Source organism: Palaemon carinicauda, chromosome 8 (genome assembly GCF_036898095.1).
Source record: "Palaemon carinicauda isolate YSFRI2023 chromosome 8, ASM3689809v2, whole genome shotgun sequence".
Lineage (NCBI taxonomy): Eukaryota > Metazoa > Arthropoda > Malacostraca > Decapoda > Palaemonidae > Palaemon > Palaemon carinicauda.
In genome coordinates, this window is record NC_090732.1 from 11,975,065 (window position 1) to 12,000,386 (window position 25,322).

The 25,322-nt window shown below is 40.4% G+C and overlaps 1 protein-coding gene across 1 annotated transcript in view; it reads right to left on the reverse strand.

Moving 5' to 3' along the window:
* Vps13D (vacuolar protein sorting 13D) overlaps positions 1-25,322 on the reverse strand; it is a 390,232-nt gene that overhangs the window by 17,522 nt on the left and 347,388 nt on the right. The window contains exons 73-75 of the mRNA XM_068377692.1: positions 17,698-17,897; positions 16,283-16,395; positions 11,479-11,616 (exon numbers count right to left, since the gene is read on the reverse strand). Coding sequence (XP_068233793.1) covers positions 11,479-11,616; positions 16,283-16,395; positions 17,698-17,897 — 451 coding nt within the window. The remainder of the gene's footprint in view (positions 1-11,478; positions 11,617-16,282; positions 16,396-17,697; positions 17,898-25,322) is intronic.

Consider the following 25,322-nt stretch of genomic DNA (forward strand, 5'->3'; position numbering starts at 1 on the left):
GTCTAGATAAAGAAGGCTTATTTATTCCTAAAAGATTTAAATACTTTGCTATAATCGTGAATACTTGAGCAACCATAATCAAACTGCAATAGAGTCCACTGCATTGATAAATCTTATTCTGAAACAAACCTATGGTACTTCAGAGAAACCATGAGCCGGAACATGAAAATCAGTGTTGGCTTGCATCTAATATTAATGAAGGTGCTGCTTTTGAAAATTTTGAGCCACTGTTTTCATATTATGTAAAAGGAAACAAGAATATGAAAATAAAATTTATACATAAACTGAAAGCAGGATAATAATCTAATTCATTCAACACTTTAACACATTTTTTAAGCACAACACAAGTAGAGTAAAATATAAATGCTACCTTCCACCAGTATACTGGGGTCAGCACTGGGTAAGCCACAATGATCTCTCTCCCTAGCATGCAGATTCCTATCTCAGAAATGTGAATGTGAGCACAGCAGTCAATCACAGCATCAAAGGAACTGTGAAGTGCACAATTCTATACACACTTTTTTTTTTATTTTTCCCATAAACTGAAGGGATTGGCTATTGACATTAAGCTTAGGGAATATATAATGTACAAGTATAAAGAAAAAAAGGGCTCATTATATTGAATATCATCAATATCATAGAGTGTAAATAGTGGGTGCTGGAGTTCTGCAGTCCCTATACATAAGCGGTCACTGATAAAAATAATAAAGGCTATTTGATTGAAAATATTTAATATCCCCTTAGAATTGCAGCTAGAACCCAGGAATGGGTCTCCATGGAGAACTTGATTATAACTTAATGAGACGAGAAACATTAGCAACTGGTTCCCAACTTCCTGGAGTCTTTGGTACCAGAAAATCACAAATTATTAGTAATATGATATTTTAATTATAAAATAAATTTTTGAATATATTTACCCAGTGAATATATAGCTGCAACTCTGTTGCTCGACAGACAAAAACTGTACAAAAAAACTCGCCAGCGATCGCTATACAGGTTGCGGGTGTGCCCATCAGCGCCATCTGTCGGCCAGATACCAAGCTCTATGTAAACAAAGACTCAATTTTCTCCTCGTCCCACTGCGTCTCTATTGGGGAGGAAGGGAGGGTCATTTAATTTATATATTCACCGGGTAAGTATATTCAAAAATTTATTTTATAATTAAAATATCATTTTTAAATATTTAACTTAGCCGGTGAATATATAGCTGATTCACACCCAGGATGGTGGGTAGAGACCAGTAAAATATGTTTACATTTTATGAGCTAAGAGTTTTTATTTCATTTTAGAAGTTATCAAAATAACAAAAACAAAATAAATAGGTACCTGGTAAGGAAGTCGACTTGAACGATTACTCTGCCTTATAAGTACGTCTTCCTTACGGAGCCTCGCGATCCTCTTAGGATGCTGATAGACCCCTAGGAGCTGAAGTATCAAGGGCTGCAACCCATACAACAGGACCTCATCAAGCCCCTAATCTGGGCGCTCTCAAGAAATGACTTTGACCACCCGCCAAATCAACTAGGATGCAAAAGGCTTCTTAGCCTTCCGGACAACCCATAAAAACAACATTAAAAACATTTCAAGAGACAGATTAAAAGGATATGGAATTAGGGAATTGTAGTGGTTGAGCCCTCACCCACTACTGCACTCGCTGCTACGAATGGTCCCAGTGTGTAGCAGTTCTCGTAAAGAGACTGGACATCCTTTAGATAAAAAGACGCGAACACTGACTTGCTTCTCCAATAGGTTGCGTCCATTATACTTCGCAGAGATCTATTTTGCTTAAAGGCCACGGAAGTTGCTACAGCTCTAACTTCGTGCGTCTTCACCTTAAGCAAAGCTCGGTCTTCCTCACTCAGATGTGAATGAGCTTCTCGTATTAACAATCTGATAAAGTATGATAAAGCATTCTTTGACATAGGCAAAGATGGTTTCTTAGCTGAACACCATAAAGCTTCAGATTGGCCTCGTAAAGGTTTGGTACGCTTTAAATAGAACTTAAGAGCTCTAACAGGGCATAAGACTCTTTCTAGTTCATTGCCTACGATCTCCGATAAGCTGGGAATATCGAAAGATTTAGGCCAAGGCCGAGAAGGCAGCTCATTTTTGGCTAGAAAACCAAGTTGCAGCGAACAGGTGGCTTTGTCTGACGAAAATCCGATGTTCTTGCTGAAGGCATGAATCTCACTGACTCTTTTAGCTGAGGCTAAGCATACCAGGAAAAGAGTCTTTAGAGTGAGATCTTTCAGGGAGGCTGATTGTAACGGCTCAAACCTGTCTGACATGAGGAATCTTAGCACTACGTCTAAATTCCATCCAGGGGTAGCCAAACGACGCTCCTTGGTGGTCTCAAAAGACTTAAGGAGGTCTTGAAGATCTTTATTGTTGGAAAGATCTAAGCCTCTATGCCGGAAGACCGATGCCAACATGCTTCTGTAGCCCTTGATAGTGGGAGCTGAAAGGGATCGTCCTTTTCTCAGGTATAAGAGAAAATAAGCTATTTGAGCTACAGAGGTACTGGTCGAGGATACAGAAACTGACTTGCACCAGTCTCGGAAGACTTCCCACTTCGACTGGTAGACTCTAATGGTGGACGCTCTCCTTGCTCTAGCAATCGCACTGGCTGCCTCCTTCGAAAAGCCTCTAGCTCTCGAGAGTCTTTCGATAGTCTGAAGGCAGTCAGACGAAGAGCGAGGAGGCTTTGGTGTACCTTCTTTACGTGAGGCTGACGTAGAAGGTCCACCCTTAGAGGAAGACTTCTGGGAACGTCTACTAGCCATCGAAGTACCTCGGTGAACCATTCTCTCGCGGGCCAGAGGGGAGCAACTAACGTCAACCTTGTCCCTTCGTGAGAGGCGAACTTCTGCAGTACCTTGTTGACAATCTTGAACGGTGGGAATGCGTAGAGATCCAGATGTGACCAATCTAGGAGGAATGCATCTATATGTATTGCTGCTGGGTCCGGGACTGGGGAGCAATAGATTGGAAGCCTCTTGGTCAGCGAGGTTGCAAAGAGATCTATGGTTGGTTGGCCCCAAGTGGCCCAAAGTCTCTTGCACACATCCTTGTGGAGGGTCCATTCTGTTGGAATTACTTGCCCTTTCCGACTGAGACAATCTGCTATGACATTCAAGTTGCCTTGGATGAACCTCGTTACTAGGGAGATGTCTTGACCTTTTGACCAGATGAGCAGGTCCCTTGCGATCTCGTACAACGTCAGTGAGTGGGTACCTCCTTGTTTGGAGATGTACGCCAAGGCCGTGGTGTTGTCTGAGTTTACTTCCACCACTTTGCCTCGAAGGAGAGACGAAGCTTTTCAAGGCCAGATGTACTGCCAACAGCTGCTTGCAGTTGATATGCATGCTCCTCTGACTCGAGTTCCACAGTCCTGAGCATTCCCGACCGTCTAGTGTCGCGCCCCAGCCCACGTCCAATGCGTCCGAGAAGAGAACGTGGTTGGGAGTCTGAACAGCCAGGGGAAGACCCTCTCTTAGGTTGATATTGTCCTTCCACCAAGTCAGACAAGACTTTATCTTTTCGGAAATCGGGATCGAGACCGCTTCTAGCGTCTTGTCCTTTTTCCAGTGAAAAGCTAGATGGTATTGAAGAGGACGGAGGTGTAGTCTTCCTAGTGACACAAATTGTTCCAGGGATGATAGCGTCCCTACCAGACTCATCCACAGCCTGACTGAGCAGCGTTCCTTCTTCAGCATGTTCTGGATGAATAACAGGGCTTGACTTATTCTGGGGGCCGACGGAAAAGCCCGAAAAGCTAGACTGTGAATCTCCATCCCTAAATACACAATAGTTTGGGATGGGACCAGTTGCGACTTTTCCAAATTGACTAGGAGTCCCAATTCCTTGGTCAGATCTAGAGTCCACTTGAGATCCTTCAGACAGCGACGACTGGAAGAGGCTCTGAGAAGCCAGTCGTCCAAATAAAGGGAGGCTCGGATGTCCGATAAGTGGAGGAATTTGGCCACATTCCTCATTAGCCTCGTAAACACGAGAGGAGCTGTGCTTAGGCCAAAGCACAGGGCCCGAAACTGGTAGATCACATTTTCGAAAACGAATCTCAGAAAAGGTTGGGAGTCTGAGTGAATGGGGACGTGGAAGTAGGCGTCCCTTAGGTCTAGCGAGACCATCCAGTCTTCCCTTCTGACCGCTGCTAAGACTGACTTTGTGGTCTCCATGGAGAACTTCGTCTTTGTGACAAAGACATTCAGAGCACTGACGTCTAAGCACCGGTCTCCACCCTCCTGTCTTCTTTGAAACTAGGAAGAGGCGGTTGTAGAATCCCGGTGATTGAAGGTCCGAGACTTTGACCACCGCTCCCTTCTCTAGCAAAAGAGACACTTCCAGTTTCAGGGCTAGTCTCTTTTCTTCCTCTCTGTACCTGGGAGAGAGATCGATGGGAGACGTTGCTAGAGGGGGTTTGCGTACAAAGGGAATTTTGTACCCCTCTCTGAGTAACTTCACAGATTGTGAATCTGCGCCTCTCCTCTCCCAGGCTTGCCAGAAGTTCTTGAGTCTGGCTCCCACTGCTGTCTGAAGTTGCGGGCAGTCAGACTCTGCCCTTAGAGGACTTGGATCCTTTCCTCTTCCCTCGCTTCCCTTCGGCACGAGCACCTCCTCTGCTGGAGGCTCTGCCACGAAAGGGCGGAATAAAGCGAGACGCTGGAGTGTCTATCCTCGGTCTAGCGGAAGATGAAGGCAAAGGGGGAGCTTTGCGAGCTGAGGACGCAACTAGATCGTGAGTGTCCTTCTGCACTAACGAAGCAGCAATTTCCTTTACCAAGACTTCTGGAAACAGGCACTTGGAAAGGGGAGCAAAGAGAAGTTCAGATCTCTGGCATGGTGTAACTCCAGCAGACAGGAACGAGCAGAGAGACTCTCGCTTTTTCAGGACTCCGGACGTGAATGAGGCAGCTAGCTCATTGGACCCATCACGGACGGCCTTGTCCATGCAGGACATAATGAGCACAGAAATATCTTTATCTGGTGAAGAGATTTTCCTGCTCAGGGCTCCTAAGCACCAGTCTAAAAAGTTAAAGACTTCAAAAGCCCTAAAGATCCCTTTCATAAGGTGGTCCAGGTCTGATGGTGACCAACAAATCTTCGAGCGTCTCATGGCAAGGCGGCGGGGAGAGTCTACAAGACTTGAGAAGTCGCCCTGGGCAGAGGCAGGAACTCCCAAGCCGAGAACTTCTCCCGTGGCATACCAGACGCTCGATCTAGAAGAGAGTTTAGATGGGGGAAAGGCAAATGCTGTCTTCCCTAAACTCTTCTTGGACTCTAGCCAGTCTCCTATCAGCCGCAAAGCTCTCTTAGACGAGCGTGCGAGGACGAGTCTAGTAAAGGCAGGTGCGGTAGAAGGCATGCCTAATACAAACTCTGACGGCGGAGAACGTGGAGCCACAGAAATAAACTGGTCAGGAAACAACTCTTTGAATACAGCCAAGACTTTTCTAAAGTCCAAAGATGGTTGAGTTGACTTAGGCTCGTCCAGTTCTGACTGTTGATCGTCTTGTTGTTCAGCAACATCCTCATCAGAAAGTTCCTCATCCGAAAACTGATGAGGAAACGGCAACGGAGTGGGCAACGTCTGGTTCGCTGAGTCCGGTCGCACTGGTGCATGCGTGACGGAGCCGGACGCAACGTCATGGAACTGCTGCACAGTCTGTGAACTGTCAACAACCATGGGAGCGCGAGGACGCACAGCGTCCACCCGAGACTGTCTAGACCGACTGGGTTGAGCAGTGGAAACCACACCGGGTTGCGGAGGTTGACGCACCGCGTCAAAACAAGTCACCTCTGATGGTTGTTGAACGTCCTGAACGTCAACAACCACCTCCGTGCGTCGCTTAACGTCAACGTGCGGCTGGCAACCCACACTGGATCGCATCGGTGGAGGGACCACCTCAACTGGTAGACGCGAGAAGGTTACCTCAGCGTCAACAGGACGCACAACCGATCGCTTGGAAGGTTGTTGGCTAGAAGGTACGGTAGCAACCTTCTCCGCATGAAAGTCCTGCATCAAAGACGTAAGCTTGGACTGCATGTCTTGCAGCAAAGCCCATTTAGGGTCTACGGGAGCAGGTGCGGCGACAGACGGTGTTAGTGACTGAAGCGGTACCGCTTTGCCTCTCTTAGGCGGTGAGCAGTCATCAGATGACGGCAACGAGTCCGAACTGACCCAGTGGCTACAACCGGGACGTTGGACTTGTCCTGAAGGGACCGATTTACGTTTTAAAGGTCGTGAGACCTTGGTCCAAAGTTTCTTACGAGAAACACCTTCAGACGACGAGGTATAAATGGGCTCTCTCGTCTTACGTAGGTAGGGGCGATCTTGGGGAGATACGCCTGATACCATGGAGGGAACGTCTGTTCGCTGATTAAAGCCTCTCGAACCCATGCGTCGTGCGACATTGCTTCTCCCCTGGACTTGGGAGCTTGCAAGAGGTCCCGGACTAGGAGGACGACAGGCACGAACAGACGAACCCTCAAGCGCAACACTGTTCACAACACTTTCACTTGGCACTTTATCACTTCCCACGGCACTTTGGCACTTAAGCTCCTTAACATCCGCCATGAGTTGATTGCGGTCACTTGCAAGGGACTCAACTCTCTCCCCCAGGGCATGGATGGCACGCATCATGTCAGCCATCGATGGTTCCTGAGTGCTAGGAGGGGGGTTAGGAACAACCACTACAGGGGAAGGAATAGGTTGTGGGGCATGAGGAGAGGAAACATCAATAGACCTAGAAGAACTTCTCCTAATTCTATCTCTCTCTAGCCTGCGTGTGTACTTTTCAAATTCGATAAAATCGAATTCCGAAAGACCCACGCACTCCTCACACCGATCTTCCAATTGACAGGTTTTACCCCGACAATTGGAACAAACAGTGTGAGGGTCGATAGAAGCCTTCGGAAGACGCCTAGAACAGTCCCTAGCATTGCATTTTCTAAACTTGGGAACTTGTGAAAGGTCAGCCATTTTGAATTGGTCAAGGGAAAATTCCAAAAAACGATCTAAGTCATCAACAAAGAATCCGATACAAAAAAGAGTTCAAGGATTTATTTGAAGAAAAACCCTGCACAGCGAAAGCTCAAAACCAGAATATAGTACTTCACCAAAGATGATGTGAAAAACTCCAGTTAGCAACAGCGAGTAAAGTACGTCTTGTTGACACGTCGACAGAGAGAAAATTGAGTCTTTGTTTACATAGAGCTTGGTATCTGGCCGACAGATGGCGCTGATGGGCACACCCGCAACCTGTATAGCGATCGCTGGCGAGTTTTTTTGTACAGTTTTTGTCTGTCGAGCAACAGAGTTGCAGCTATATATTCACCGGCTAAGTTAAATATTTAAAATTGTATTTTTCCTAACATACTTACTGAGAAACACTTTCTTAGGAGGAGTTACCTGGAACCTCCTCTCAAACAACCAGAGTTTTGTGTAGTTTACCCTACTCCCATTTTCTATAATGGTAGACCTAGCGGAAGGATACGTGCCCTGAGGGCAAACCCGAGGTAGGCCACATGTGCGCTTGGGTCGTGATCTCCAGTAAGTTCTATGAAAGTAACAATACTAAAGATCAGTGAGGCACCCGGGGGAAGGAAGGGAGGGCCATAACCCGAAAGTGTTTCTCGGTAAGTATGTTAGGAAAAATACAAATTACTAATAATTTGTGATTTGTTCAAACACAGAGACTTACCTCGAAACACTTTCTTAGGAGACTTACACTTTAGGAGGTGGGATTGCCTCCCTGACTAAAGACCCAAACAACTGGAAAGTAGGATAAACTACACAAAGAGCTCATTACCAGTGAAAAAAGTACTCACCCTACATAATTCCTTGATGATGTGCTTGCTGAAGTATGGATATACGGGGGTTGTGCAGGTCTACTGGCTAAGACCTCCCTAGGCGATAAAAAGTAAAGTAGAAGACAAGGGGAAAATAGAAAAGATCACCTGTGTCTAATGGTTTTGATATTCACAATTGAACCTGGGGCTTGGGCCGTTAAATCGGTTGGAGCACGGAAATGACTGGCCCAATGGAAAAACCATCTAAGGACTTCCTCGTACATTCCTTGAGGTAGTGAGACGTGAACGTCGACTGGTTAGACCAAGTGCCTGCTTTAAGAACCTGAGCTACTGACATGTTCTTTTCAAAGGCTAGAGAGGTACTTATACCTCTAACGTCATGTGCCCTGGGCTTTCCTGGAACTGAAAGTCCTGCACTAGAATAAGCTTGAATGATGACTTGCCTGAGCCAAAAGGAAATAGTGTTTTTGGAAATTTTCTTTTTCGTCGTACCTGTGGAGACAAAAAGATTCTTTATACCTGGGCGGAGATTCGCCGTCCTCCTTAGATATTTCCTTATAACTCTGACAGGACACAATTTTAAGTCATCTCGATTATCTGATTTTGGAATTGCTGGGTTTTGGCGACAAACGAGGGGACAAACTTAAAGGAGATATCTCTCCAACCCTTTGAGTGTTCTACCTCGTAGGACAACCCATGAATTTCTCCTACTCTCTTCGCTGACGCCAAAGCTAACAAGAAGACCGCCTTAAGCGTAAGATTCCTGACCACTATATCTTTCAAAGGTTCGAAGGGAGGCTTACTAAGCATATCTAGAACTCTAGCCAGGTCCCATTGCGGAACCCTAGGAGACGAGAGAGGACAGGACTGCTCAAAACTCTTGATGAGCATCGAGATGTGTCTAGAAGAACTTAAATCTATTCCTTTCAAGAGAAAAACTTGTCCATGGGCGGCTCCTCGTACCCCTTTTACTGCTGGAATCAACATGCCCAACTCATCCCTGAGGTGAACGAGAAAATCTGCAATGTCGGGTACTGATGCTTCTAAAGGCTTTATTTTCCTCGAAGCACACCATTTAATAAAAGCTGCCCATTTTGCTTGGTAGACTGCTGTAGAAGACTGTCTCAGGTAACGTGAAATTCTAACAGCCGTCTTGGTTGAATACCCTTGTCTTTTCAGGAGGCGCTGGATAACCTCCAGGCGTGAAGACGAAGGGATTGAGGGTTCTCGTGGAACATCAGAAAGTGTGGCTGCCTCAGGAGGTCTGGTCTGTCCGGAAGAGGCCACAGAGGGAGAATTGCCAGACCTTTTAGGTCTGCGAACCACTCTCTCCGGCCACCTAGGCTTTACCAAAGTCATCTTTAGGTTGTTGGCTGTCCTTACTCTGTTGAGAACCTGCCTGATCAGAGCGAAAGGAGGAAAGGCGTACACGTTCAGATTGTCCCACTTGTGCTGAAAGGCGTCCTCCAATGCCGCCTTTGGGTCTGGGATAGGAGAACAGAATACGGGAAGTTGCGCGTTCAGCCTCGTCGCGAAGAGATCCATTACCGGAGAACCCCACATTCGGATGATGAATCTTGCTACTTCGGGGTGAAGAGACCATTCTGTCCCCACTACTTGGCCTACCCTGCTGAGGCCGTCGGCTAGAACGTTTTTCTTTCCCGGAATGAATCTCGCCGACAGTCTGACTTGTTCCTCTTCTGCCCATTTCAGGACTTGCAAGGCGAGAATGCACAACTCCTTCGACTTCAACCCTCCTTCCTTCTTTATGTATGCCACTACTGTGGCATTGTCCGACATTAACGCCACTGAGTTTCCTTTTAGAAATTGACTGAAGTGTAGACAGGCTTCCTGAACCGCTCTCATCTCCAGAACATTGATGTGGAGAGCCTTCTCTTTTTCTGTCCAACTGCCTCTCGCTGCTTTTCCCAGAAGGTGGGCTCCCCACCCTTTTTTTGATGCGTCTGTGAAGAGCAGAAGCTCTGGAGGTCCGGAGGACAGTGGCATCCCTTTCAGAGTGTTCGCTCGATCTTGCCACCATTCCAGGGCCTGTTTGGTCTCCAGTAGAACTGGCACAATCACGTCTGGGGAACTTCTCTGATCCCACCGATCCTTTAAGTTCCACTGGATGCTCCTGAGATTCCGTCTTCCTTGGGGGACCAGTTTCTCTAAGGACACTAGGTGTCCTATCAACCTCTGCCAATTCTTTGCTCTTCTGGGTTGACCCTCCAGGAAGGGACGGAGAACTTGGTCCAGATTGGTCAGCCTGTCTACTGATGGAAACGCCTTGACTAGTAAGGAATCCAGGACTATCCCCAAGTACGTCTTCTTGTTGGTTGGGGACAGATGAGACTTCTCCAGATTGACGGTGATGCCCAGAGTTTTGCAAAGATGAAGAAGCTCCGTGCCTTGTTGCTTCAAGACTTCCTTTGAGGAAGAAAGGAGTAACCAGTCGTCCAGGTACCGAATTAGACAGATCCCCCGTTCGTACCAGAAACAGAATATTTTAAAATCCCAAGAGTGAAATAGAACTTCAATTCCTCCTTTCAATACCAAAGCAGATATCTATTCTTGCAAAACATTGGTCTTTTCCTGATTGTGGAAGTAACAAGGAAAGGCCGTTGGTATGATGGATTATGGGGACTATTTTGTAAGGCTAAGGTAGTCCTCCCTCAACACTCCTATACGTAACCCACAAGTCTGGTTAAAGCAGACTCAAAACTAGATGGAAGTGAGATAGTCAGCCCTCTATGAATTACCAGGAAGGATCATTGAAGAATTATTTTTTTTTGTATCTTTCATCCTTTTTTACTGTCCAATAAAGAGCATAAATATCAATAAATGTGTTATTCAAAGGAAACTATACAAATTTGCACAGTACAAAATACAGTACTTATATACTGCATAGAGTATAGTATATCAATGACTACATTTGGGCATTTTTTTTCCATCAAACTATTAAAATCTTCATTAACTAATGTGTTTGGTTACTTCCCACTAATCTTCTGGAGTTATATTTTCTTTCCTTTCTTTAACAACCTAAAATTAACCATTCCCATAATTAATTCCATGCCATGAAAAACAATTTCACTAAGACATATATATATATATATATATATATATATATATATATATATATATATATATATATATATATATATATATATATATATATATATAGAAAGTAAGTTAGAACTGAGCAAAATTAAGGTGAATAAGAAATCATATCTTTACAGACAGGATTTGACTTGGTAAGATTTAGGTAGTTTTTCAGCACTAAGAAACTATCAAAGTTTTTTCTTTCAAGTTCCATAATGAATACTTTCATGACAATGATTTATCTTTGCATGTTGGTACTGTAAATCTGTATATTAATCTGTTATTATGTAAACTTCAGTAAACTAGTATATGAAGTTGACAACCCAAAGAGTTCTATAAAACATTTTCAATTTTCTCAAATTACAGTATCTTTGAAATGATTATATCAGCTTACCATAGAAATATCAATGTCTTTACAGTTATCGGATAGTCTAATCCCATGACTATATATTCACTGTAAAATATAACCATGTGATTTATACTAGTTCTTTTTTTTTTTTTGTAAAATATTCAGTAGGAATAAAATACTTGCATCACATGACTACTTACATTTCACCTCCACCATGGTTGAAGGACAACAAGAGCTCCTGGCCTGCTGCTTGACTTGCAGAATATCGAGGCATCATACCATTAAGTCCTATGACCAGTCTTGGTTTACGTGTTCTTGAAGGCATTTTCTGAGCAGGGCTGAAACATAATTCATGTGGTATACTAGAGAGAAGTTACCAAGTCAGCCTTTTTCTAGAAATTTTAACAAATGAACAAGATTCAATTGATCAATGAAGATACTGTGGAGCTAAAACCTATACAAAACTATCCATGGGAAATTAAAAAAAAAATAAAAATTGTTATTAGAAAATATAAATCAATATTTGTCATTATCAAGTAAATAATTGCATATGCTGTACATGGCTGGCCCCTAGTCACAGTTAAAAGATTTCAAGAAAGAAAAAAACTATCTCAGGATGCAAAAATGTTCAAACATCAATTACGTAGAAATCAAACCCCTCCATACAGCTTTCAGCCATTTTTTAATAGCATTCTTGGATAAGAAATGAGACCTTAACACTAATAACTATGAACTTTCAAAATAAATTAACATAAAATTCACTATACAGTACTGTATTAACATGATGTACTACAAAAAATTTCAAAAAAACACAATCTTTGATCAAAGTTGAAACTTCATTCTTTAAGCTGGCCAATAAATTTTGATGTGGATTGCAATGGTCCCTCACACTAAAACTTACAAAACTAAGTGTTTCAGTACTTTTGTGACAAATTACCTTAACAATGACTTAATTGATACTTTTGATTTTTTCCTAGGGCTGACATTACCAAATATAATTTCCTAATATTTCCATGTACTTCATTCAGGAAAAAGGGTAAAAACAGAAATTCTTCTTTATAGTCTTTGGGTACTTAAATAAGACTACAGGACATTGTCAGCTGTTCATTCAATCTAGTGCAGCTTCCACTCACTGACATGAACATACTGTAAATACAATTACTTGAGTGAAAATACCATATACATGAATATATATTACACCAAAAGTACAGTAATGATATGTTTATAGTATAATGAGGAAGCATGAAAATTATCAATTTCCCTTATTTAAAAACTGGCAATGGAGAGGATATTCGCCTAAAACTGTCCTGCCGAGAGTTCTAGGAGATTTATGAGAAGGTGTAGTTGCAAAGCACACCAATGACATCTACTGTAGCATTAACAAGCTAAATGAACTGTTAGCCAAATGAGAATGGCTTTTGATGGCCCTACAAACCAAAATATCTAAAATTACCTGCTAAAGACTGTCATCAGTCCATCAACAGTCAATGTGCTCGGTTGGGTATGGTACCAGGGTTCACTTCCTTCCAGTCCACATCATATTTCAACTTTAACAATGTGTTTCCCTCCCAAAAAAGTATCTCCCTACAATCCATCAAAAGTGTATACAAGTTCTTAGCGTGTATAATGCAGGGATGCTCAAAGCTACTTTCTGCTTTAGAAAATGCTGTGGCTGGTTGCTCAAGTGAAGACAAAATCAACTGAATGGAGACTTTGACGTGTTTTGGTCAGCACTGAAACCTTTGTCTTTCAACCGTACCATCATTCTCCCACACCCAGAAGATATACTGTGGATCGTGACTGATGGGTCTGTCTAGTTCTCGGTTAATCCAAGAGTTTCTACTTTCCTGTCTGCCTGTTACCCGTTTCCAGGCTTCTCTTCACCATCTGAAAGATTCTAACATCGTTCCCTTGTACTTTGTCAGCTGCAAAGCACCTGACTGTGACAACTGTGAAGTTAGGGTGTCTAACGTGGATCAAATAATTTTTGGAGACGTAGAGTTCCCATTCACGAACTGCTCTGCATGGCAATCTTAACAGTTCAACTGTCATGACCTTAGATGCACCCGAGCTCATCTTGTCCAAAGAACCAGCCCATCAAAGAAGTTGACTAACATAAATAATGGCAAGTGGTATGTGAATTTGGTCATAATAGCGAAGGACAGTCTCCTTGATGTTCGCAGTGACGATGTGTTCCAGTCGTCGCGTGAGTGCATAGTGGTCCCCCTCAAAGTCCTCGATGGACTCTTTAACAGCAATACATATTTGATTATACCATCTGTCAAACAATGAATTTCGATTAGTCATGCGATGCCATTTTTTTAGTTGGATATGGATCGCACATCTGCACGTATTACCAACAGCTGTCACCAATATGACTTGCTGAAGAAGGTGACACACTATCTCCAATAACAAACTTCAGAAACACATTATAAAGTGACATTATAAAGTGAGAACACCAAATGATCTTGGTAGTGCATGAATGCATTTCGTCGTTTATGTGTTCAGCGTTAGTCGCAGATGAGCGCTGTGAGACTCTGTGGAAATCTTGTGAGGCTGATACACAGATACTTAGCTGTGTCTGTGTCAAGTGGTTGGTGTGGTATAAAAAAAGTCTACGGGTCTCAGCTGCACTGTAAATCACACAGCGTTCACACCACGGATTGTTACAAAGTTTCCACCATGTCTGCGCCCAACAAAACTGTGGTTTCTGGCAGTGATTCATACCAGTGTTCTTCAGACGAAGAACTGGATGATGTTTGTGCTGCATCACCTGCTCCACCAGAGATTCCTGAAGTGTTGGCCACAGCTGAGTTACTAATTAATCATTCAACCCAAGATCATTCTGATATTCTGATCGGTGAGAGTTAGGAAGTGACTCCATGGATAAAGTTGAGCCAATGTTACTCTTTGATGTTCCACCTGAAGTCCACTTAAAAACTTGGATGAGTACTGTGCTAAGTTGTGAGTGTTTGGGGTAAAATAATTCCTTGGTTTCAGGGGTTGGTCTATTACCTGATGGTATGTAAATCCCCAGGCACCTGAGAAAAGTCTATCCAATAATGGCACTTTTGTGTCCTGTGAACTGTAAAGGACGCATCATTCCTAGATTGACATAAACAAGAGATAGGTGAATGGTGACAGATGGTGCAGTGTACTTTTTATATTTTGTTGTATTTTCTATGATGTATTATCTTTGGAAAGTTTAAAAAGAATGACATTTAAAAATGTTTTGAACCAAAGTACACATAGGCATTTTGCATGCTATTTGTGCATATGGTAATGTAATTTTCACTTACATTATCTATTCTCAATTATAACTAAAAATTCTATGCAAAAAGAACTGTATATATTTCAAAGGGAAAAAGAAGTTGCGCTAGTGCATATATATTTTACTACTCGCCATGCACTCTATAGTCGTCATTCTGTTGTTAAACTTTTGTGTGCTAGGTTGAGGTCTGTTTGAGTGTGCTGAGTCCTGAATAAAGGCTCTTTATATCACCTGCAAGTAATGTGTGTTGTCTACAGTGTCTGGCACTTATCTTCATACTGGCACTTGATGGACCTTGATGCTTATGGAGGTGTTGACCCAAATGGTATTTTCCCTTTGTTTTTTATAAAGACAGCTGATTTCCTAGCTCCTAAGACATCTGTTATCTTTTGCAGGTTAGCAAGAGGACATTTTTGCAATTGCTGGACAATTGGTAATGCTACTCCATTAGTCAATTGGTTTGTGGTAGCTCTAGCTCTGCTGAATACTACCCAATTTCGATAACTCCCATATTATCTAAAGTTTTTGAATGACTATTGAACAAACATTTAAATAGGTATACTGAAGGTAATAATCTGTTCCCTAGTTTATAGTTTGGCTTTTGCAGGGGCCTTGGAGCATATGATGTCCTTCTTAAAATTCCAAATGCTTAACAGAAATCCCTTGATTGTGGTCCGGAATTTTATATGACTGGCCTTCATTTTGGTGCTGCCTATGACCATGTTAATTATGAGGCCCTTGTATTCAGTTGGGAGTAAGTGGGTGTTTTCTTAGCACCATTATTGTATTTTTAAGTAACAGATTACAAAATGTAGTTGTTGATGGGCACTAAAGTAAATAGAAAAATATAATATCTGGTGTTCCTCAGGCTAGTGAGTAAATATAGGTACTGTATGTAATATCAGGTGTTCCTTAGGCTAGTGTTCTTGGCCCATTACTTTTCACACTACAGTATATACACATGGTATGTGGTTTGGCTAGAAAACAAGCTCTTTGCATCAATATCTCCTAAGGTTGCTGAATCCCTTAATACAGATCTAGCTACAATTAATGCAGGGTTCATTTGGGGGGAGGGGGGGAAATAAAGTTTAACCCTAAAAAACTCAAAAATATGATTGTAAGTTGAGTACAGTGGTTCCTCAACATTAAGATCCTTGCATTGATAATATTTCTTTAACTATATACATCTTTAAAATTTAAGGTGTGGTTCTTGATTGTAAATTTACTTTTGAGAAACACATATGATCTATTTCTTCTTGGAAGGGTTTGTATGAAAATTATAAATAATTTAAATATCATTATTTTCTAGCTACCATTATTTCCTTTCATTTTAAGGACTTAAACCTCTGATATTTGTTTTATAATAGGAAGCCTTTTTCTGCCATTTCAATATCTGACAGAAAGAACCAACAAGAATGTAATAGTTTTGGTTCTTGGTCTTTCCTAGGTTTGCCCTTCAGCTGGATAAGATGACTTTGGCTGATTAGTAGTCTACTTGGCATACAATTAGATACTAAGACACGATTCTTAAAATTTATATCTCTTCTCACTATGATATTTCAACTATTCAAAATACATTAGCTACACTGAATAACTGATAAAAACGCATTCATCATCTCATATCTAATCATTACGGAGTGAGAAACAATCCTTACCTACAAATGTACAGTATTAATTTTCACTAGTAAATATATATTAAAAGGGAATAAATTCTTTCAAATTACAGTACTCACTTTTTACTGGTATCACGGACAGCAAGTGAAGTGCTACTGGCTAGATCTAGAAATCCAATAGCTGGTTTGGTTACAGTTCCAACCATTCCCTTTGCAAATCCAGATATGAAACCCTGAAAACCATGAAAATAAGTATAATAGCTGAAACAAAAAAAACAGTTAAAAGTTTGTTCACTCTTTGATGTAAGAGCTTCCTGTAAGTGATCTAATAAAAAAAAACCTTCTGCCCTTATTGTAGATTATTAGATACCAGGTGACGCCAAATGCAAAACCCTTTCCTTCTCTACCACGAGTCATTGCAACTGTCAGACGCACCTCGGATGTTAGAAGGTGTTCTATTGTGACACTTCATTACTCTTTAGTCGAGTGAAAATCGTCACAACAACTATGGGCCCCCTTAATTGAGTAGGTAGGTAAAATCTCTCAAGGAATTTTTTAATAAGTATTAATTTCATGAAATTTAGTAAGTATTAAAAACAGAGCGAACACAATTTCCTGTGGCCAAAGCTACCACCTACGAAAGAATGAACCACAAGAACAAAGGGCTTTACACACATCACCTGAAATTTTTATTTCATTTTTCATAAAGGTTGTAGTCATTCATCTTTTGACTGAAAAACACAAAAATCCCAGGTTGTATGTTCAAATAATAAAAAACAAGGAATTAATTCTACCTTTTTATATAGAATTTAATTTGAAAGATGCCTATTTTTGTTACTGAAAACTTTTTTTTTTCTTTTTTAAATTCATGTGTTTGCAAAAAGACTGTCCTTTTCATAGGACTTGAAAGAAATCATTTATACTAAAGTTTTCAGTAATTTATGTTTTTAATGAAAACAATAAGCAGATGATCATGAATAAATGCTACCTGAAATGCATGTAATATTGAAAGGAATAAGAAGGAATATCGAATACAGAAGGTTCTCTCAGACTCAAATACATGCCCACCTTCTGTACATCTTCCATTTTACTATAAGATGGTCACCATTCTGATTAAAGCTCACAGTATTTGGTAAGGTATCATAATCAATTCCTCAGCAAGAGGGATAAGATTTTAATTTACTAGAATGAGATAAGAAAAAACACCTTGCAAACGTCAAATTGAAGTTAAGTTTTATAAATGTTCACATCTTGTTTTCCATCAGTTTTCAAACCCTCTTTTCTCCATTTTACTTAATATTTTTAAAGAGTTATTTTACAAGGTCCCCTCAAATTTATACTTTTACAAAGCTTCTTGGTTATTATGCATTTATTTTGACCAAAGATCTAGTCAATTATGGCATTAGTTCATTCTCAGCCTTTTTGTTACCTAGACCTTCCTACATATGAAATACTGACCCTGAAAATATTAGTCAAATTTATTCAAATTTGCATGTTAAAGGTTTATAAAATTCCTTAAGAAAATAAACACTCACAGGTATGCCTTCCTCTGAAGCTCCTTTGTAAGTCTGTGAAATGATACTTGTCAATCCACCATACAGTCCGAAACCTAAACCTCGGAGGCCGGCCACCATGTGGTCAGCACTATTTGTAGTCAAGTGTGTACGAATTCTTTGGCGATGCTCTTCATGCTTGTCGTCCATTGTAACACGTCCGACAACATCAGAAAGAGAACCTAATTGCAAAAAAAAGTTCAAGAAACTCTAGAATTAACTGGAGTGAAATAAAAATTTCTTCAATAAATGTACAAGTAAAAAACTCTTCGAAAATTGTACATGAAATACCCCTTTAGGTGATAAATTTAAAAATTTCTTTTTAACACATGAAATTATTGGAGCAACTTAAATACAATAATAATCAATGTTGTAAAGCAATAATTTTAAATTAGAATTCTAACAACAGAAATAAAAATATAAAGCAAACTACCATAACAGAAATTAAAACGTTATTCTACTTCATATAAGAGTAATATTCTACTTACCCATTTAGAGTAAGTTATATACAAAAGGAACATTATCACACTGTCAAATGAAACACAAACTTGATTCACGTAAATATCAAGCCAAAGGTTGCAAGCAGGATGTTTAAGAAAACAAACAATTATATTACAGTGCATACAAGTGAAATTTACAAATACTCTACTATAGTAACAAAAAATAGAAATCATATAAAACCATTAAAACAAATGTACATTGCTACTCTTATGAGTATGGTACATTTGAAAAGAGTTGGTGCACAACCTATCCCTCACAAAAATTTCACGCTGTGATATAATCACACAGGCCTTATCCCTAAACCATTCTCAATTTTCACCTATAGCATTATAATAAATAAAAATTTTCCAATAAAACTTCAGTTGCTTTTTTATCCTGAACATTTATAGCTGTCCTTTATATATCATGCCAGGTTGTGTATAGGACATTTTCCTACTCCATACCCTTCAATATGAATATCTTTAAATTTATTGCTGATTAGAAATTACTAATCAGTATTGTAATAAAAGTTGACACAACATTGTTGTCTGCAAAACTGGCAAGAATACTTTCATTACCTATGAATCTATATTTCTATGAAGAATGAATAAAAGTTTCATAAATTTCTCTTCAGTGTCTCAGATTGATATTTCTCTTCTTATTGGAATGCTTGTCTACAAACAGGTGTAAAAAATATTAGACTTCAAATTATTATATAACTAGCAACATCAGTAAAAAATGACAATACCAAATTCACTCAAGCAAATTCAATAATCATAGACCTATTGTAAATAGAAAAAATTTCTAATGATCAACTTTCTACCTAACCTAGCCATTGAGAAGGCAAGCCAGCCCATAACTTAGTGCCAGTCCAAAGTCTGGATAAATAAGGGTTAAAGTCAGGAAAGGCATCAGTCCGCAAAATCTGCCAAAACTTTTATGCAATGAGTCTTTAAAGGAAATGAGAAAATGGCAAGGTTGTCACCTGGAAGTGACCCACATATATGTCACCCTAACTCTGCGGATATCCAAGAGCTGCTGCATCATAAGCGTGAGCAGTTGAAAAAGCGAGCTCAAGATCAAAGAGTAGGAACATTAAATGCTGGTACAATGACAGAAAGAGGTTGAGCTGACCGGATCACGAAAATGCAAGAGTTTTACGAAAGTAGGACCTGAAGTAATTTGAGAGAGCGAGGCTCGAGGAAAGGCTATTGACTCTTAAATGCCCCGTGTACCAACAAAACCCTTACTGTATGGTACCCCTGAACCGACAGGCACAATTTGACGAGTTTATATATGATTTGAATCTAGGTAGGTTAGGCTAGGACCACCTTCTTTGCACGATGGTTCATTTATCTTTTGAGTTTGCACAAATGAAGAAAGCTCAGTAAAAAGTTTATGAAGCTCATTACTATCACTTCCATTAATTGTGGTAATAAGTGGTATGGCATCAGCAATCCCACTTCCACAGTAAATAACTTGCCAACTCTTCTCTGTTTTTTCCACTGAAATAAAAGACAATTTCCTTTTATGACGTCAATCTTTTATGTAAACAGCTACTAACTGAAGATATTCATTCATATGAGGAGTGAGAGGGAATTAAATTCTTCACAGCAGTTGTTCAAATTCCACTCTTGTCCCAGCATGTGACACAAAGGGAATGATGATCATAATTAACCAGAAATAAATTCCTTAACGTTGCAACCCTCACAAGATAATATAGAGAAGTCTGGAGAAGACATCTCTTTAAACCTAATACATATTGCTTCAAGAAACTAAATAAACGACATAGACTTCATAAAAAATAATTGTAATTCTTCTACAAAATTTGAACTAAATATAACTGGGTAAAGTACATTCTTATTAGGCTATTGTTTCCAATCTACATAAGATAAATTTAACTGCCATTCTTGATCAAAACACTGCATAGAAGGATTAATTCATGTGAGTAGTTTATGGAGTACTAAAATGTCAAAAACTGTGACCAGTTTAAAGATAAAATGATTTCACTTTGGTGCCATTTCTAATTTGAATATCCTAAAAAATAATGAGTTTGAACTCTTACAACGTTTTTTTTTCAAGATTTATTATTCCACAAAATTTGTCATTTATCAAATAGGAATAATTTTAATAATGTTTATAATCACACACCAAAATCACTACTTTTGATCTGGTCATAAAAGTATCAAGTTGCCTTAATTATTTAAATAAGACATTTTATATTCTTGAAAAAGATCTGTGTATTACAGTTTCTACGGTTTTTCTCATTTGTGCCCCATAATGTATAAAAATGGGCAGACCTTACGAAAGAAAAGTACTTGCTATGAATATCACATCACTTGAACATATGTTAAGATAAACATAATACTAGTCAGCTTTTAGATTTACACTAAAAAAAATCACAAGGTTAAAGTATCCTTTCATGCAATACAAAATACTTGCATTACTTATAATCCATCAAACAATTCAGTCTAATCACTCATCTGCACACTTTCATTTCCACTTTGTCATTGCATCATATACAGGGCTGATAAGTATAGAAAACATGCAGGTTTTACTATACAGTACATAATACATATCACATGAAATATCTCTACTATACAGTTCTACTTGAATCAGGTTTCATATCTATATTCACATACAAAATAATCTAGTACAAATATAACAAATATAATCGCAAGATTATTTTGTAAATGAAAAAAAGCATAAAATAGGATTAAATCATACTGTAAGGGTGAAAGAATTTGTACGGAAAAATCATCTATTAGAGAGAGAGAGAGAATGATCAATGCAAAAAAAAGCTAATCAGTAACTAAAACACTAAAAACAAAACAAAAGAAACTGAAGCAAATTATGCAGCAAAAAAGGCAAAAATAGCAACGTAAAGTGACGGGTAAATGAAATGATGAGAACTGAATCTGCTAAAAATCATACAGCTGTAATATTTTTGTCAATTATATCTCAATGTAATATATTAAAATTCCTTTGAAAATTTTTTTGAATGCTTAGATTTATAGAAGTTTTACTTTGACATTCAATTTTTGCAGAGTTAGAACAAATGAGGAATATCTAATTGCATGAATGGCAAATAGGTTAATTTTCTATCATTTTATCAGAACATCAATACTTGGGAAATAAAGGTTTATATTCTTTAAAAATGGGAACATTTAACTGAGACTGCCTAAAAACATGCCAAGAATACATAAGCTTAAATAATCTATTATCAAAATCATTTACATGAAACATTACAAATTTGCATAATGATACTTATTTGGCCCTGTATCTCTGTCAGGTGGCACAATGGTAAGACAGGCATCCCCTTACTCTTAGTAACGAGAGAGAGAGGGATTGCCGACATCAGAGTTCCCTCTCTCTCCCTTCTTCCTGCTGCCACAATTCCTGAAAGAACCAGGTTTGTGTGGCTCCAAAGGGCTGTGCAGGCACAGACCCTTTTCTGTAAGAAATTGTGGGCAGTCCCAATTGGGGTCAAAGAATGGTCCCAGGGCTTGTCCTTACACCCGATCCCATCAGCATGGGCAAACATAAAGGTTTAGCAGCAGTTCCCTTTGAAGGGCCAGGGCCCTTGAAGCAGACTGCACGCTGGATCAATGAGTCCCACGAAGCAGTCATACACTTCTCTGACAGCCGCCTGCATGCTACTCCTTGGAAAAAGAGATGTTGCCTTCCACACTGGCGAATTTCGAGGAGACAGGTAATTCTGGGCATAATTGTTTTGAAAAAGGGAAACCAAAGTATCCCTTCTCTTCAAAACCCAGTTGACCTACAACTTTGCTGACTGGTGTTACAGGAAGATAATTGTCTTCCCACCAGTCAGCCCAAGACTTGTACTTCAACAAAAACTCTGGGGTTCACAGTCCCATTAACTTTGTGAAGTACGGCACTGCAGCTGACCACTGGGCAGACCAAGAGACAGTTTGGAGGGAGGCTATAGCAGATAATTCCATGGCCACCGACTCAATAAGCCGAGGACATAACTTCTGCTTTGAGTCACTTCCGATGAGTCAACCTGCAAAGATATGCAGCATGTTCTGGTGCATGGCACCTTCACTGCCTTGATAGTGGACGGAAGGGCGCAATTACTTGTTTGACCAGCTTGACTCATTAGAGTTCTCAGATCCCAAGATCTGATCGCCAACTTGATCCAGGGGCAAACCAACCAGATCTGACCAAGGAAGCACCAAGGATGGCCTCAGCTTTTGAGGGGCACCAAAGTGGCAATCAGTGACCAAGATTTTCCCTGAAGGCAGTGTTAAGATCGCCTTCCCCAGTCTATTGCCCTCACGAATAAGTGCAAGGATGTCCATGAAGGAACGCCCTGAATCGTGACTTTCCACCTTCGTCGGTACTGGTCCAGGTCATGTGCCTTAGGTGCAGACGAATCCTGATGACCCTTACACCCAGCCTGGGTAGAGGCTGCGGCAGGTTACTACAGTGATTTATTGATGGCCCCTACACGAATACAACCGTTCTATCCGAAGCAAAGGACCGGAACGTAATGAGGGAGTAAAGACTTGGAAAGACCAACAACAGTGGAGAGATGGAAGGAGTAGTGCTTATTCTCCCTCTTGCTGATTGGGGGGGGGGGGGGGCCACAGCCCCGTGCCATGAGGCAAAGGGAAAAGGTCCACCCGCCCCTGTCTCTTGGTCTTTCACTGTATGCATGCATGACTGCCTTGAGTGGTACCATCATGTCAATACGTTTCAAGAAAGGGGGATGAGGGCGAAGAGGTCCAGGTAAGAAGGGTTATAGAGGGCAGCAAAGCTCCTCCATCAACAGGGGAACAGAAAATGCCAAGGCCCTACAATCCTGTCCCACCTGGCAACCAGGATAGCCAGCAAGGCCTGAGCCATGACATGGGTTCACTGAACAGCCCTAGGTGTCATCCATCGCCCCAACAATACTTTTCCTTACGACTATGGCTGGCCTTCCTTGATTTCTTTGACCTCTTTCTCTTCTTCTTAAAAGAAGCATCAGAATTGGAGCTGGAGGTCAAAGAGGAGGATGAGAAAAAGAGGAGTCCGAGGAAGAAAGGGCAGGTTTCTCCCTTTTCCAACCCTCACGCCATTCTCAGCAAGCAAAGCAGTCGAGGTTTGAGCAACTAACAACGACGAAACTCCTCTGAGTGAAGAAACCATTCAAGTTGCTTCAACAGAAACACAACAATGGAAAACACTGTCATAGAGGAAGGGCTGCGCACATTCACAGGGGGCCGGGACACAGATAGGAGTGGCTTAACGGGCACACAGAGAGGTGGGGTTACAGGTCCTGCAACCCAAGGGACATGAATTAGGATGACAGACATAGGTAAAGCGTGGCTAGCACAGGGGTGACAGGGTCAGAGGTAATGTAGCACCTGGCACTGGGGCCACACACACTTTCAGCCCTGGGGCTGACTTATACCCAATCTTAGGCATGACACCTATAGGTGGCAAAGATTTTCCTGCTGGAACATGTGTTACTTTAAAGACCTTTTGGGTCATTACCTGGTTCACTGACACTGGGAATACAACCACGCTTTTCATGACTGGCATCACCATGTGAGACACTGGCACTCAGGACACCAGGGGAAAAGTAACCTTAGCTACTATTTCCCTCAACAAACTCAGAGATGGCCTACCTGAAAGACATAAGGAGGCCTGATTTCTTAGGTCAAACTCATTACCAACAGTATGCACAGAAAATGGACAAGAGTCTTCAACCTTCGAAGGGGTTCCACATCCAGAACTTAAAAAGCCCACCAATGTAGATCTGAGGACTCAATGCTTCTGACACATACTCCCCAGAGGGACATGTACAGTATAAATGTGGTCGTAGCACATGGACTCAATGACGAGATAAAAGAAGCAAAACATTTCTTCAGTATCTTCTTGGTCATTGCCATGATAGTCCCAGGAAAAGGCTTACCTCCCTTCCTCTACCTCAAGGCATAACCTTGCCACTACACAGGATGATTGCAAATAATCATGCCCACTTCAGAAAAGGACAGCGAGTGTGTGGATCCATCGCTGGTTTACACAAGTCAGCTGCAACGTCCACCCTTTGCTAGAAAATTTGAATTCCTTGCTTTAAATCCATCACCAAAACAATCAACAACATGCATTCACTTCCTGAAAGAGAAAGAAAAGAAGAGTGAAGACCTCCTGACAGTTGGAGGGGAGCGGCTTATCGCCCCTGTTCATCACATGTCGATAACTATTTTGTTAATTAATTCCACAGCCATTAACAGCTTGTGCTGAAAACATCTCCCTATTTAAAGGATAATAGGTTTGTATATGTGTAAGAACAAATACACAAACACATTAAATATATATATATATATATATATATATATATATATATATATATATATATATATATATATATATATATATATATACTGTATATATATATATATATGATAAATTTTTGCACATTTAGACGTATTTTTCATATTCAAATAAGCCATATATATTTTTTTTTGATACATTAATGTCTGAATTCTCTTAACGACCTCGGGATCAGAGCCCCAGGCGAAATCACACAAAGACAAGACTTTGTATCCGGCCGGGAATCGAACCCTGGTCGGCAAGCTTGTATAGACAGTGACTAAACCACTTGGCCACAAAGAAAGATAAAAGTCAATGACAATTCTTCTGTACTTATACCTGTCGAATTCAGGTGTTTTGTACTTAGAATTGAAATCAACCCATCTTCACCATCGTAGCTAATTGGTAGTTTGTTACTTGGCATTCGATTAATGATAAATTTTTGCACATTTAGACGTGTTTTTCATATTCAAATAAGCCATATATATTTTTGATACATTAATAGTTTGTTTGTAAATTATACAATTTTGTAAATTTTGACAGTCTTTGTGTGATTTCGCTTGGGGCTCTGATCCCGAGGTCGTTAAGAGAATCCAGACATTAATGTATCAAAAATATATATGGCTTATTTGGATATATATATATATATATATATATATATATATATATATATATATATATATATATATATATATATATATATATATATTGTACATCTCTTAATATTGAGTTCACTTTGTCTCAGGATCAGAGACCAATGGGGGATTGAACTTTATAATAATAGCTTCTGGTCGGCCAAG